The sequence below is a fragment of the Melospiza melodia genome, chromosome 15 (genome assembly GCF_035770615.1).
Source record: "Melospiza melodia melodia isolate bMelMel2 chromosome 15, bMelMel2.pri, whole genome shotgun sequence".
NCBI lineage: Eukaryota > Metazoa > Chordata > Aves > Passeriformes > Passerellidae > Melospiza > Melospiza melodia.
The window spans coordinates 7,901,541-7,918,419 of record NC_086208.1 but is presented as its reverse complement, the minus strand read 5'-3'; the positions used below and the strand labels follow the sequence as shown (position 1 = coordinate 7,918,419).

The 16,879-nt window shown below is 40.9% G+C and overlaps 1 protein-coding gene across 1 annotated transcript; it reads right to left on the bottom strand.

The window, feature by feature from the left end:
• Positions 1–5,624: 5,624 nt before the first annotated feature.
• On the bottom strand, positions 5,625–16,183 carry PYGO1 (pygopus family PHD finger 1). The gene is made up of 3 exons (XM_063169641.1): positions 16,059–16,183; positions 11,609–11,694; positions 5,625–9,869 (listed from the first exon to the last, which is right to left on the bottom strand). The coding sequence occupies exons 1-3, from the start codon at positions 16,105–16,107 to the stop codon at positions 8,748–8,750; spliced, it is 1,257 nt and encodes a 418-aa protein (XP_063025711.1). The 5' UTR covers positions 16,108–16,183; the 3' UTR covers positions 5,625–8,747.
• Positions 16,184–16,879: the final 696 nt, after the last annotated feature.

Here is a 16,879-nt window from a genome sequence, read left to right as displayed (position 1 = left end):
GCATCAGTTTCTGCCTGTTGCCTCTTGTTGAATTGCTCAGAACCGCTGAGAAGAGCCTGGCTCCATGCCCGGGCACCTCCCTTCAGACATTTACACACATTGCTGAGGTCCCTCCCAGCCACCGCTCCTGGAGGCTACACGGGCCCAGCTCCCTCAGCCTGCTCTTGTGAGAGATTCTCCAGACCCTGGAAAGAACTCGGTAGCTCTGTGCTGGACCTGCTCCAGGATCTCCATGTCCTCAGCACTGAGGAGCCAAGAACTGCAACACTCCAAGAGTGGCCTCCCCACGGCTCAGCAGAGGGCAGGATCACCTTCCCTGACCTACCCTGGCAATGCTGGCACTGAAACTTCCACATGTCCCCTAAAAATAACTGGGTCACATAGCAGCCCCACGCTATTGCGAGCAATATTGTCTGCTGCACTGTCTCTGCCAAAACTCAGGAGGTAATTTGCACATTACCACTCCATGTTTCTCAAACAAACTGTAACACTGTATCTGCCAAAATAAAGTCTAGTATATTGAAAGCAACTGCTTCTGGAAACAACAGCCTGAAAGATGAGCCAAACACAGCTGGATAAAAATTCAGGTATGTTTAAGTTCCTCAAAAGTATACAATTACCTAGAAATATGAGGAAAAATCCATAAACAAAAAATCTAGTTTTCCTTCTTTCTTTTAAAATGAGACCAAGAGTAGTGGAGTTTAACATGGTTCTCATTAGCTAGTATTTGTAATGTGTATCACTTAAGATTTAATTTTTATGTTAAGATTTAATTTTTATGTTCTATTACATATAATACACAACAATATTAAAATAGTAGAGGTTACTTAGAAGTACTGTTTATATATAAAAGTAGGTATTGCAGAGATTTATAACTTTTTTTTGAGCAAGAAATCCATCATAACCCATATGACTTCTGGGTTATTCTGCATCCTCACTCACCCACATCAATATCTGGATCTGGAAGAATCCCTGCATGGACTGGAATCTGATAATTGAATTAAATTCCTCTTTCCAAGAACATTCAAAGTAGATAGCAGCATAGCAGCTAGAATGTGTTGAGATTGCTGGCATCCCCAGGTAAAGGTGAGAGATGAGGAATCTGACTCCATGTTCTCAGAAGGATGATTTATTATTTTATGTATGTATATTATATTATATTAAAAGAATGCTATACTAAAACTATACTAAAGAAAGAGAAAGGATACAGACAGAAGGCTTAAGAAATATGATGAAAACCTCGTGACTGACTCCTCAGAGTCCAACACAGCTGATTGGTCATTAAGTAAAAACAATTCACATGAAACCAATCAAACATGCACCTGTTGGTAAACAATCTCCAGCCACATTCCAAAGCAGTAAAACAGGGAGAAGTAAATGAGATAATATTGTTTTTTCTCTGAGGCTTCTCATCTTCCCAGGAGAAGAAATCCTGGTGAAGGGATTTTTCAGAAAATGTGACAGTGACAATAATGATTATAATGTAGTAACTCAAAATCTCCTACCACTCCAGCTGCAGTCATCCAGCAAGTCAGAGGTTTTGAGTGCAGGTCTTCTGCCTTGGTCACCCAGGTGTCATTTTTAGTTTAATCACAGAGAATATACTGAAATGAAGCAGCTCATGATTTATTCCTGCTAGAAGAACTGTATTATGCATACATGCTTTACAAGACACAGTTATGGTTACCAGTATTTAGTCTTCTCAAATTACACAAAAAAGAGCTCCCATACATCTACCAAAACATCTATTTACTTAAAACTTAGATCTGCAAAGCAAAGCTTGTAGGAGTGACAGTAAATATCACCAACATGTTTTTATGTCAAAGTAGCAGATTTAGCTGCTAAAGAACACAAAAGGGATTCAGCAAGGTCTTGGATCAACCTTAAAGGTTTTGAATTGATGTGTATGTGCAGAACCACCACCTCTGTCCCACCCAGCCCACAGCCTTACCTGGACCAGCTGCTGTGCTCTCACCGTGGCACACTTGAAAAATAAACAAGAGATGCTCAGGCAGTGTGGTTCTTCTGCTGGCACTAACTTTATCAGTCAAAAGTCTGCAGTGAGAAGTTTGCAGTAAAAGAAGATAGATTTTTCCATTGAAAAGCTGAGTCCTCAATTCCCATCTCCTGTGCCATGAAGGATGCAGATTTGTGTTCCAGACAAACCTTAATAATATTATTCATATTCTGCATCTTCCAGCTGCCTATACATACATATATCTTTCCTGGGGTTGTTTCACTTCTAATGGCTTCAGAAATTTTAATATAGGGAAAAAATCATTTAGATAGTTTACATTTTCTTACCTTTAATTATAAACCTTTTTTTCTCACATCCTTTCTTAATTCTCTCTCATTTCTCTCATCTCTCCGTATTTTTAACGAGAAGCAGAAACATTTTATGACGCTGTTTATTCCAACAAACTGTTTTGCATGTAGCTTGGGACCTATATCAGTTACTTTTTAAAATTATTGGTAAAACAGTGAGTTAGTATGTGTTAATTCTGGCATTTTAACTAACAGGAAGAGCCTAGTAGTAATTTTATAAACTGGAATAAATAATTCTTTGAATAATCACTGTCCAAGTGCAGAAAGTTATTTTAAAAAAATCTATTTGGACAAATGGTGCTTAAGCCTTCCTTCCCATCCTGTGAAGAAATAGGGCTGAAGGCACAAGATCTTTTCCCATGTGCTTTAAGTCACTGCAGATGAACACCTTTACAGAGCACTGCAGCTCTCCAAGAGAGGCAGGAGCTGTATTCTGTGATCCATATGACCTCATGCTGCTTCTTGTAGGATTACACTCAATCCAAATGCCTTCTCACAGGCAGAATATGAGAAGCATCCATCTAGGCATTACTTCATCTTAGAAAGTCTACAGGCAACTTCCCCACAAAAATTATCTTTATTTTAAAAGAAATCGAAACTAGACAACAGAAAGCAACAAAGTTACATACAGTGCTGGACAAAGCCTACCATATACATTTTCCAAGAACACTTGAATCAGATTCTGATATATGTTCTTCTAAAAGGTAAAAATATCACATCATTATTAACAAAAAAAAAATTAAATGTCAACAATCTTAATCAGCTTATATTTTGCATTGTTTGGATGGCAGTAGATTGGTAACTTGCCTTTTTCTACTCACTTTTAACTCTAAAAGGAGAAGGTGAACAAAAAATTCGAAGTCAGAAGGCCCTAAAGACCACAGTGCCTGTTCTAAAGGCCACAGAGAGAAGCTTGAAGGAAAGACTAAGTTTTGAATAAAAATCCCTACAACTTTGTATTATTTCACATTTCAGAAAGAAAATAAACTATCAAGAAAGAAAAACAAAAAGAAAAAATAATACATTAAGAGCTTGCCCTCCTTAAGTTATAAGGAAGCTCAGATTTAGACCATTCTGTAGAGAAAAAGATGTCTAGGAACAGACAACTCTCATAACTCCAATCCCAAAACGTCTCCAGTACAGCAATTCCTGAAATACGGTGCACAAATCTCCAAGGAAAAAGGTGGGGTTGAATCAAAAAATTATTTTGAAACAGTTTCTTTGAACATGACAAGGAAAATTATGTATGGTAAACAATGCAGAAATAGTTATTCCCCATGGGGCTGGGATAAGCCATTTCTAAACCAGGAGATAAAGGGTGACACTGAAAACTTTCTGCTAGAGGCAGCTCCTCTGAGGGGCTGAACACCACTCAGAACTAATTACCCCAGAACTGATGACACACAGCACTAGGCCACCAAAGGGACCTTTCTTTTCTTCTATATAAAGCAGAAGTTATCACTTCCACATAAAGAAGTGAATGTGCATAACTCAAGATGTAGTGTAGGATAGTTATATTGCCATGAAGAGTTCTGCTAAGTACACTTAGTTTCCAATTTTAGGGAAGAGTCTATTCTAATATAGAAAGCTTCTGCCAAAACTTAGCAAGTGCAGAATAACTTTAAAATATATCCAGTTCTACATCCTCCTGCATGTATCTAATTACATCCAATAGACAAAAAAAATTGTATGCCTTCTAAACAAACAAAAAATTATATGTTTTGTGAAACAAGTAAAGAGTGTTAGAATAGAATTTTCACACACAAGAGCTGATTACCAAATGTTCACCCATTTATCAGTGGATAATATTAAGAAATTCATATTAAGTAATGGCAACAAGATGATAATGCATATCAGTGCTGTGTGTTCTGAAAGGTACTCAGTTTTAATTATTAACTGCTACCATCTATCATACCTCATTCTATGCAAGACACCTCACCAGCTACCAATCCATAAACAATAATGTTTCACATACTTCATAGAGTAGCTTAAAACACATCATGGTATGAAATAATTTGTATTACATAGTAATTTAATCCCTGGCCACAGGGTTAATGTTGGACAAAGTCTGGAAACTTTTCCAATTTGAATTACATACATGAACTTTGTCACACACCACAGCACTAATGCATGTATTACATCAGACATGCTCTAATTTAAAATCAAAACAAAAAAGTTGTTGCAAAAATACATGTCACCAATGTGGAACACATTCAAGATTGTATAAAAAGTACTGAACTGATATCCCAAAACAGGTATATTTAAGCAGTACATAAGGAAAGATTAGTTTTAATATGAAACAGTCATTTAAGTCACATACAACATGATAAGAAGCATGACTTCCTTTTCTTAAAAATGTTACACCAATACTTTTACTGACAGGCAATGCTTATTTATAAAATGAGAGGGATCTATTTAATGCAGATGTGTTACTGTATTAAGTTGGAATAAAGACAAATGTTAAAAAGGTGCTACATTTTAACACCACTGATTTTGTAAAAATCTCAAACCATATAAGCATTTCACTTGCAAATATCACAGGCCCCAAACTGCAAACACTTTAAAACATTCTTGACTGTGTGCATGCAGTTTCACCTACTTCATTAATTGTCACATGCTTGAAATTAAGCCTGAAAAATGTGATTACAAAACTGGTTCTTAGATTAAAAACTTCAGAGGTCACAAAGTATAATCTTCTTTGAGCAGCCCCCAAAACTATAGTTTTCTTTTAAGTAGAGCAAACTTCATTACTTTTCTCTAGCTTCTTTCATGTGAAGATCTCAAATAAAAACAAGGCCTCTAAACAACCTTTGGAAGTAAGCATCAGTCCCATCTTCTTTCAGAAGAGACAAGCACAAACCTGCTAGTTTCAAGTTGTAGAAGGAATGAGTAAAACAGGAAGAAACAGGATTTTTGCTACCTGCCCTCTAGTCTGTATCCAGCACTGTCACTTACATGTTTTCTCATTTAAAATTGGTCACTAGCAAAAAAGTATTAAGGACAGCACAATCCAATTTATACCTGTCTATTTCAGCCTGAGGGGAAAAAAAAATTTGGGAGCAATATAAGGCTGCATTTCTGATCATGACCAGAAACCATGTAAAAGGACACAGGCATTTCCCACAAAAATGTTAAGGTTTGCAAGATTTACAAAATCTTTGCAATATTTTTGGTGTGCAGCACCAGTACAATCTAAATCACCAGTAATGAAAGAAGCACATGAGAGTTCAATACAAATTGTTTCATGTATTACAAAAACCTCACCTATTCTAGCCAACCCTCCCTCCCTCCCACCCATCATTCTAGAACTAACTTCTACTGCTAATCAGCTGACATTTTCCTAGTACCTCACTAATTAAACATGATTGCTGTTTCTCCTGTGCATACTTGAACTACTACTTAGTCAACACATGCAGAGAAAATCAAAATATAACTGCTCTCTAGATAAAGAGTTCAAGTATGCCTAGAACATATCAGTAGGGCAAGCATATTGGCTGGATGACTTCTGGAGATCCTTGTCAGTCCTATCTCTAAGATCACTGTCCTAACAAGTGTGGAGTTGGTTGTTCATTTGTTTTTATTTCATATCATTGACATTTGCTAATGCCTTGAACTTACAAGTTAATAAATGAGGAAAATTTACTGGATTACAAACCCAATATAATACCAGTTCAGAAAAAAACCTAAAATAAATTGTTAGAATAAGTTTCATAAATACACAATTTAAGGCCATATAAAATGATATTCCGGATGATTTTAAGTATTTAAGAATACTATGTTTAAATACTAATGTCCTGACAGCTAATCTAGAAAGTAGTTGCCTAACTTCATGTTGGGTTGAGGAAAAGAATAAGAAATACATGGCTATTTTAAATGCAATGTCTGCTCCAAATGTCAAAACATGAATTAGACTTCTGAGAAGAAATGAGCCAAAATCTTCTCACAAGAGGCATGGGGTGTGGGAGTGGGAAAGGTAATAATATCATCACTGGAGCTTTGGTTGAATTTTCACTGAGCAAAATTCTGATTTCACTTACATTACTGTAGGTGTGAACCAGCTCCATTATGTTCACAGTGCTAATTGTTGCAGAGATTAAACTGATTCCTAGAGGAACAGATCTATCTAAACAAGGTTTGGTTTAATTGCTACTTCAGGTAGCAAAAGCAAATTCAAACGGTCTGTCAGTCATTAGGAGAACTACTGAAGAATAAATCTCTTTAACAGAGGTTGTTGCTTGTTTGGTTTTTTCTTGTTGGTTTTAAAATCACACCTCTAACAAAACAAGATTAATTCTAGTTAATGTACTAAATTAAAGCAACTACTGATGAAAACAGCAGCTCTGGATCTATCTTTTACTTTACATCTCCATACTGGAAAATCTCAAGATATGAAATATGTCACTTACACTCTAAATATTATTTTCTTTTTCCTGATGAGAGGAACACAAAAAAAAAAAAGACCAAAAACCAAAACAAAAAACCACAACCCAACCAAAACAAGCAAACAAAACAAAACAGCCAAACAAACAAAACCACCCCAACCAAAACACAAACAAACAAACAAAAAACCACAGCGGGGTAATACTGCACTTACACAGCAAAACTTTTCACTTTTAAAATAAAACAGATTGCGTAGATCTGCACAGGATCTTCCCGGAATGTACACAGTAGAGCCCATTTAAAATCAAACACAATGGTGAACTATCAAACAGGCCTTACTTTCGCTCATTAGCATTGCTTACCATGAAAACTATCTCTTTATTAGATGACTGAATTCTCTATAAACTCCTATATCACTCATCATCACAGACCTGAAAAATTTATCACATTAAGGAACATGACTAGTACCTGTAAGCTTGACACATGATTTAACTACTGTTTAAAGACTGTTTCCAGCACAGTGGTACATATTCCAAGCAGAATCTGTTATCACAGTGCCTCCTTTTATTAGTTCCAAACAATATTTCTCTCAAAATAAACTTTTTCAGTTGCACATGCAACTTCATCACACGGCTAAGGCTGAACTGTTCAAGGCTAGATGCTTCCCAACATTCAAAAGAGAAGGGGAGTTATTTTTGAGATCAAGAATAAGATCAAATTACCCTTATTAAAATAGAATTTCTTAGCATCACATATGAAGCTCTAGTGCCATTCAAACTTGTCAGTAGGATATCAGGTTTAGCAAAGGAGCTAAACTTCTGATTACTTAGTTCTGATGTGAGCTGAACTCACCTGATATGACAGCTGCATTTTCTTTCTTCACCTTAGATTTCCTACCCCCTCACTGCAAGACTGGCTGAGGCAGTGGTGGGAATTTAGATTTAAGACTGCTAGCCAAATTATCAAGCAATTCAGAGAGCACACTCCATTGCCTTGCCCCCTCCTTCATGCCAAGTGGGCTGTGTAAGCTCAGGGTGACTGAGCAGGCTGGAGCTGACAGCCATAGGAGCTGGGCAGGATTTTCTGTGCACTACTTCATCCCCAATCCTCAGGCAGCACTGAGGCAGGAGACAGGGACCATCAGTGAGAAAGAATGAGAGAGAGGTGCATGACTGCACAACCGTGACAGGGCAAAGACTGCATCCCAAGGTATGTCCTCAAGATAGATGAATTAAGGTTACATGTGCAACCCTACTTCTGGCATTCTCTAGATTTAAAGCAGTGGACTTCATAAACTCAATGTGTTCTTCTTCCAATTTAATCTTATTTCACAACAATTTCCAAATAATGCAAGGCCTAGCAAGAGCCTTCAGCATATAACTGCTGAGAAGTCAAGAGATTATTGCCTTTTCAAGGAAACAGAAATGTGTAATAGTTAGCGGGTTTCATTGTGTTACTAAGAATGAATTCATGATTTTTGAATAGCACATTAATGCTTTACTTAAAAATAGGAAAAAGCACATACAAAATTCTCTGTATTTACCCTAAAATAACAACTATTAGTACTGCACATTCCTCCATGTCATCTCTACTATATTCAAAGAAAGGCTAGCAAGAACATCAATAACAGACATTCACGCCAAAAGAAAAAAACAAAGTAATGAGTACTTGCAAATATAGTACCATTAAAACCAAGCACTAAATGCTAGTGTTAGTTAACACATTAATATACACTAGCAAATTAGGGCTATTCATACAGGCACATTTTTCCTTCAATAATGTTGTCAATGCTCATCCTACTTCCGATCAATTGTCAGTTACAGTTTATTCAGAAACAAAAAATATTCCATCCTGTAAAACATTAGCACACATAAAACTAAGAGTACAAAAGCTGAGATGGAAGTTTATGAATGAATACAGATTAGGGGGGAAAAAAGATGACAGCAATCAAACACAACTGATTGTCTGCAGAAAGTGAAGTACCCAATTTGTAACCGAATTTTCATAGCAAGTATTTGCTCCACTAGCAGCCATGGAGGCCGTCAGCCCTCTGTGTTCAGTGCAGGTGGCCCTGCAGTGTCTCTGGTGCGCATTAACTGCACATCCTTGTCAGCCATGCAAGTGTCACAGCCCCACACCGCCGAGGCCTCCGCCGTGAGGAGCCCGTAGGCCGACTCTGTCATGCCTGTACAGACCCGGTGGAACCATTTCTGACAAGAGGCTTCACACAGGATGGCATCCTGGTCATCGTTGACTTCATGTGTGCAAATCCCACACGGGTACACGGGCTCAGAGGACGAGTGTCCGTGACGACTGGGATGGAGGGGGGTCTTGCTGCTCTTTTCAGAGTTGCACCCTTCAGCAGTACCTCGAGGCTGGCGGGACTTGCTCTGGGTCCCATTCGAGTGGCCAGCATTGGTGTTCTCAGCACTGTTAGAATGGCTGTTATCCTGATTTACCGCATTGTTTCGAGTAACGCTTTTCAGGTCACTGTTACCTTGACTCACAACGTCCTCTGTCCTGTGATGATGCTGATGAGCAGCAGTGTTCTGGCTGGATGCTTTGCTTGCACCTTGAGTAAAGTCTTGCTTTTGTGCTGATGATTTTGTCTGGTTGTACGTGTTTGGTGGAGGAACAAAAGAATGGTTTGACTCTAGCTGAGAATTTGGAAAATTTGGATTGTTTCCAGGACCAAAGTTAGTTGGCACATCAGGGTGAGGTATCTGACCAGAATGGCCAAAGTTCTCCCCAGGATTTGGTCTGAAATGCTGAGCAGACATATTGACATTTTGATTCATCTGACCACTGCCATAAGGTGGTTGATTCCCAAAGCCTGGGTTATCATGAGGACCAAAGCTGAAAGAGTGGGGTCGACTAAAACCCATGCCAACAGGGTTTTGAGGAAGAGGATGTGGCTGGTTTCTGAGGGAGTAAGAACCACCATATGGTGAGGACACTCTAGGCAGCATGTGAGGTGGCATTCTGAAAGTGTTATAGCCTCCAAAGCCAGGATAACCAGGATTACTAAAATATGGATTTCCTGAAGGAAGTGGTTTATAAGACACAGTATTATAGTTGTCATCAAATGGATTTGCAGCTACAAGGTGGTCAGAGCTTGGGTTCGGTGGTGGAGCATATTCAGATGGAGGAGGAAATGACGACCCCTACAAATATTTTAAATACAACACTTAAATTAGTTTTAGTATTTCCCTGCAAGTTAAACCAACCACAAAGGCTCTGGATTAGCAATACAACTGCTGAAAGAACTGTTCAGCTGTTGTGTAAAATTCACCCGCTGTACCCTGCCAGGCTGTCTGAAATTTCAGAGGCAGGAGAGGAGCTTGAGCTCCAGATAATGTGGTGATTTATAGCAGTTTCAGAGTTTTAAAAAGTTTGCAGTTGAAAATACTACTTGATATGTGACTTCTATTTCATAATCTTTTACAAAAGACAAGGAACAATACAGAAATCCAACTGTCACAAACATACACAAAGTATTTCCAAATGTTGAAGAGCAGATTTGAAGCATTTCCCTAACTTCATTTTTGGGTTCACGTTACTGAATATACATCTCATAAGACAGCCCACTTCCATTAAGATATACAAACCTAATGGTACTATAACCCTAAAAAAGGCATTTAGAGTATAGGAGTCAGCAGGCTGGTATCTTCTATAGTCTGTGGAATATTCTGTGCTGTACATTTCTGTACCAAACAGCATTCAGTGACTGTGGACAGTCTGCAAAACATAGTCAGTAGGTATGAAACACGAGGATTATGCTCTGGTTACAGAGCATAATCAAGTGTTTAATGGAGCCCAGAGTCTGTTTAAATGTCAGCAGTGCAGTCATACAATTGAAATTCATTCTAGACTAGCCTGTAGGGAACACCTGCTGGGTTCACCCTCACACTAACTGTGCTCACAGAAAGCACTTCCTCCTAAGTACTAATGAACTAAGACTGAAAATTTATTTTAAAAAAATGCTGCATTGCAAATTTTAACCTGGTCAGAAGGAACACAAGCTAATCTGCATGTCCTCTAGAGTTATTACCATTACAGAACATAAGGAAACTCCACTAAAAAAGAGGCGTGAAGCCTTGTAAAGTAACAGAATATTTCTCAGAGCAAGTTTCAGCATGACTACTTTAAAACAAAAGAAAAATGAAGAAAAGATCCACATCTCAATGGATTCTGCATAGGCCTAACAGAAAGGGATTGTTTTACCTACATAAATAAAGGTATTCCCACTGGGCAGTACCAAATTAACAGATACTCTCACTCAAAGCTGAATGAATACACAAAGGAAAATTCAGCACTATAGATACCCAATTGCTTAAGATATTTTGTATTGAGGCTTTCTTTTCTGGAAAGAACAACTGCATAGAAATGTCACATTGCAAGGATTCACTGGAAAGGAGCTCTGCCTGACTTGGCTTTTGCTTGGAAATCACCTGGGGAGTATTCCAAGATCTTGGTCAAAGCATTAACAAACTGTACTGATTCATTAGCCCACAAACCTACACATACAGAAATGAAAGTAAGGTAAGAAGTAGTCTCATGGCAACTACTCATGCTGTACCATGATTTCTACCAATGGCTACAAAGTCATTAAAAAAAAGTCTGCCTCAGAATCAGATCCCTATGGGAAAAATCCAAGTTATTGCAGTCTCACTGTGCTCCTCTCTTTATATGTTTTTGGCAACTTACCGGGATTAAAATAACTTCAGCAAAAATACTAGTATTCAGGAAGATTTCAACTTCAAAGTAAAACTGAAATACTTGCTATGTAGCTGCTATTTGTGACAACAAATTGATATTCTGAACAATGAGAGCTCCTCATACCAGCAAACAACATTCGAGTGCACTGTTTATTAAGAACTCAAAAGAAGCAAAGGGAATTTACCTGTGTGTTCGCTTTGCGCTTTTTCTTATCAGGGCTCCCAAGCTGAACTCCTGGTCCTCCTAACCCATCCAATCCACTGTCACCACCTACAAGATACCAATCAGTGCAGTACTACATTAATTTTATTGCAGACTGTATTGTAAGTTTCTCTTTAACTACCATAGCCTCAGATATCTGGTACAAATACTGAATTTGCATTGACTCTGGTGCCTTGTGCTGCAAGTGCTAAAGGAGCACACATCTGGAGGTGAGCTAACATCCCTCCTACTCCTGTCTGCTACCACTTTCATGTCCCATTCATGCTCATTCTTATTGAAATAGACATTTCCATTTATTTTATTTTTATCTGTCCCTTGATTCTCCACACCACTAGTTAGAAGTATTTCTTGTTTGCATAAACCATAAAACTCTCAAAAGAACTGCAAAAAGCCAAGTCTAAGACTTACCTCTTAACTCACACAGACACTGCATCAGTGTAGCAAATATATAACAGATTGTTACAATCCACCATGAAGGAAAAGAAAAGCAAACAGTAGTAGGTCCATGAACAAAAACCACTGAAAACTTGCCATGTTGTTTAGACTAATCTCCAGTTCATCAAATCTAAATTTCAAGACTTGATCAAACAAAAAGACACCTGCCAATAATCAGTGAACAGCCCACCTCTGCAGAAACCTTATAAAATAACTGAGCAAGTCTATCCTGGCACAAAAAAAGAGAAAGGAATGTTCATTTCACTGGTTGCTCAATCAGATTTTACCCTGAGCAATACAAAGAGATATCTGTACTTCCCCTGGGATTCTCCACCTTTCACAACAGTGGGACAAGCTCTCAAATTTGTATAAATCGTGGCTTCCATTTTAAAACCCTAGTTAGACCATGAGTGAGAAATAAATCTGGCAATCTCATTATTATCCCAGTCTGTCTTCACAGGCTCAAGTGAAATTGCCATAATATGGGAACACAAAGAAACTCCTGAGCTGAAGTATGAGAAGTATTTTCAGGTGATACCAGAGCAACACATGTTAAAGTACTAACATCATTATATTAAGAAACTATATTAATTCTTTTTTATCCCAGGCCCATTAGGATAATAGTTTATTTGCTCTTTTATATTAATATATAGTAACAGCACAGAACAGTAAGCAGGCAATCCAACCTAAAAATTTTACTGTTGTTTGTTTAAAATTGATATTCAGAATATGAGTCAAACTTTATCAAGATGCAAGCATCCAGCTGAACACACAGGTCCTCATTACCAAAGACAACCTGGAGATAGCTGTGAATTATCAAGAGTATTATGCAAAGCAGCACAATGTATGACATTACACTGCTCTGTTAGACAAGTGTTCCCAGCAGACAGGTAAACCAGCTTTAGGAATATTCAGCAACATAACACAACATCTCTTCTCACAGGGAAGCAGCAGTCCTACTGTACACAGACCAAAATATCCAAGTTATTTGAAATACTCCTGATCAAGGAGAGCTGACAAATTTTCACTCCCAGCACTTCCTCCAGGCCTCCTTTTTTTTTTTTTTTTTTTTTTTTGAGGTTTCAGGGGATTTACCAGTCCTCCTTCAAGTAAGAATCCAATTCTGCCTCAGCTTTAGTAAGTTCCTTTTGGATCTAGCTGTCACTGTTAAAATTTGATTTTATTTTTCATTACATATAAGGAAGATGCATGGACATCCCAGATATCAACACCTATCAAATTTTAAGTCTGAATTTCAAAGACAAGGGCATGATGTCACAATCAAGGTCTCAAAATAAATTCAAGTTTGCACATAGCATACATATTGTGGTCTAAGGTACAAGCAGAGAAACTAGGGATTACTCTTTAAAAAGAGACCTTTTTGCCTTGATTTAGAAGATAAAATCCTGCACCTACTAAGTGTGCTATGAAGCATTGCCACTACATTACCTGTAGATACTAAATGACTACAGCATAAGGCTTTACATAAAGAATGATGGCAAATTTTCCCTAAATTTCAACTCTATAAATCATCTTTATAATCTATTTTCTCAAAACTGTTCCTATACTTTCTATCAGCTTCTTCTCCAGCATTCCTATAAGTTTATACTAAATTTAGTGTAAGATCGCACTCTGAACACTAATCCTCACAACTGCATAAATTACACTCCTTTTCGTGTCCCTGTACTCTTAAAAAATAATTGACATTAACTACTGATAGCAAAATATTCCAAACATCCAGATTTCTTTTAATAAATTCAACAATAGCAGCACAGACATCAGTAAATTTGTGATCAAGTAGAATACTTAGGGTCATACACAAGTGTTGGTTTACAGTAGCTGAAGCTAAGACTTTACAAAACTACATATAAATTCCCTCTCTGGGACATCATTCTTCAAAAGCATCAGCATATGAACACGAGAATTCCAGTGACAAGTTCCATCAATTTCTACCTGAATTACTCTCATCAGCAAAGCCATTCACATGCCTTGGTTTACAGAAGGGAGTCCTGTGTCTGGAAAGGCACAAAGCTTTTGTATTGTCACTTCTCACTGTGTGAGGCCAATGATTTAATTCAGCCCTAAGAATTTATATTTTCCCTGTGGGTTCTATAATGATTTAATTTATACATGAAGGAAACAGAATGTTAGTCCTAGCATACCTCCAAAAAAAGAGTGAAAAAGGCTCATTTTCATGAAGCCAAAATAAACTTTCCACAAAGTCACTTTTGGTACCTACCACACAGACTTTCATTAAAGGAGTACCAAGCATTTTGGAATGCTGAAATAATGAAAAATTATTCATTGTCCAAGACTAATTTTTTGGGCAAAAATACAGTCCTTTTGATTGGGACATCACCTATCTCATGGATCTAAAGATACAAATACATATCTGATAACTATTCCCCTATTAAACTACAGATAAAATTCATTTCAGCCATTCACACTTGGGCAAAGGAGAAGAGATAAGCCTCATATTTTCTTTTACTTCATACATACCTAAGATAGGCATTTTCAGTGTTAGTTAGGAGAACTGCAAGCTGTAGTTTGGTTTACACATTAAGGGATTTTTACTTTGCATGTAATTTATGCCATACTTAATATACTGCAAATACAGTATGGAATGTTTTCATATCCACTGACAAATCTCAGTCTAGGTTTTTACTGCTTTATCTCAGTAAGAACATTTTCCCAAGAAACATAAATGGCTGAATAAACTTTTCATTAGAGGCAGAAAACTAAAACTAGTCTAATTTCAACCAAATTTGGTGAGCCTGTTCTGTGGCCCTGAGACTGTAAACAGTTTTGATAATAAACTGTAATCAGGTGGAACTCGGTGGGTAACTCCAGCATGTGAAACCATATATGCTTAAATATTTGCAGAATCAGGGCTTGAGAGTGGAGGAGTCTAATGAATCCCAGTCTCCTTTGTAACGCTGCTGTGTGTCTTCATTCTCTCATTTTCAAGCTCGCAATCCAGCTGTTACTATAGCAGTTTTAGAAAAGCAAACTGTAAATCAATGACAATATGCACCGTGGAATCCACACCTTTTCCCACTTATCCAACCAGAAAAAAAGCTTAAAACAGCAAGAACAATAGAATTCCAGGGGCAAAAGAGGAGACAAGAAAACAAGAAGCACTAAATTGCAAATTTTATAATTTTGCCGTGATTTTCACCCAATTCAGTCACCCATCCTGCTGTCTTTGATTATTTCATTCAGAGAGGCATTTCTGTGTCTAAGGACTAAAAGGACACAACAATCACTACGCAGGCTGATGTGCTACTGCCATTAAAGTCAGCTGCACTGCCGAAGTCGGAGGAGACCCTGCATTTCTGCCCTTCTCCCTACTCCTTTGAAAGAAACGCATACCTCAAACCTCACCAGAGCCATTCACCAGTGCTATAAGTAAAGAATAATATTTCGATTTTTTTCTTTTTTCATTTCCCGAAAAGGGAAAGACAAAACCCTCACCAGACTCAAGCACAGGAGCCAGGACTAGGGGCAGAAGAGCGAACACTCAAGTGTAATTTATGGGCTCTGCATCAGCACGAACTCGGACATGTGGCACTGCCGCCGTATTCCCTTGCACCAGCAGTATGCTCGCTGCATACTAATGGGCTGCACATCCCCAGACACACAGAGACAGGACCGCACGCCGCCCTCCCCCGCGGGGCACACCTGCGCGCACGGCGAGCCCCGGGGCTGCTTTTCAGGGCCCGCAGGCTGCGGGAGCCCGCGGGGCCCGGCCGGGCCCCACCGACCAAACTTCGAGCGGCCCCCGCACCGCCGGCCCCGCGGCAGCCGCAGGGAGGGACCGCGGCGGGGGCGGCCCGGCCCGCGCTGCGCGGCGCGGGGAGCCCGGCGGGCAGCGGCGGCGCGGGCGGTGCGCGCATCCCGCGGCTCCGTCAGCGCTCCGCACGGGAGCCAGGCCCCAGCGGCGGCCGCCCCCGGGCCCGGCCCAGCTCTCGCCGTACCTCGGGATCTCTTCAGCGCGATGGGGTCCTTCTCCTGTTCCGCTGACATTACAGACAGCAGCGCATGGCTCCCAGGGCGGCAAGAATCGGGGCTCTTTGATGCTGCTGCCGCCGCCGCCGCCGGCCCGCACCCCGCCCCCTCCGCCCCCGCCTCCTCCGCCGCCGCCCCCGCCCGCCGCTGCCCTCGCCGCCGCCGCCCCAGCAGCGGAGCTACGAGACTTTGCAAAGTTTGGGCGCGGGAGGGCTCCGCTACAGCCCGCGGCGGGGCCCAGGCCAGGCGGGGTCCGGCGAGCGGAGCGCCGCTGCCCGGAGGCCGCCCGGGGGTCCGCGGAGCGCCGAGCCGCGCCGGCCAGGGCCCCCGCAGGCTGCAGGCGCCCGCCTCGCCCGGCCCCCGCCGCCGGGGCTGCCGGGCCCCGCGCAGCGCCCCCGCCGGACACGGCGCCGCTCAGCGCGCCGAGCCCCCGCTGCCCGCCGGCTCCCGGGCGCGCAGGGGCGGCAGCGCCCGCGGGGCGCTCCGCGGGGCTCCCCCTGCTCCCGCCATGAGCGCGGCGGGACTCCCGGCCCCGGCCGCGCCGCCGCTCGGAACAAAGGCGCCGCGCTGGGGCGGCTCCGCCGGCGCCTCCACCCTCCGCTCGGCCACCGCCGGGACTCGGTCCGGCCGCGGGACATCCGCGGGACGGGCAGGGGCCGGCGGTGCCCGTGAGCGCGGGGGCCGCGGCAGGAGCGGGCAGGGGCCGCCTCGGCCGCCGTGCGGGCGGAGTCGCTGGCCGGGACCGCGTCCGGGGCCGTCAGGGGTTCCACGGCGCGGCTCCGGTGCGGCA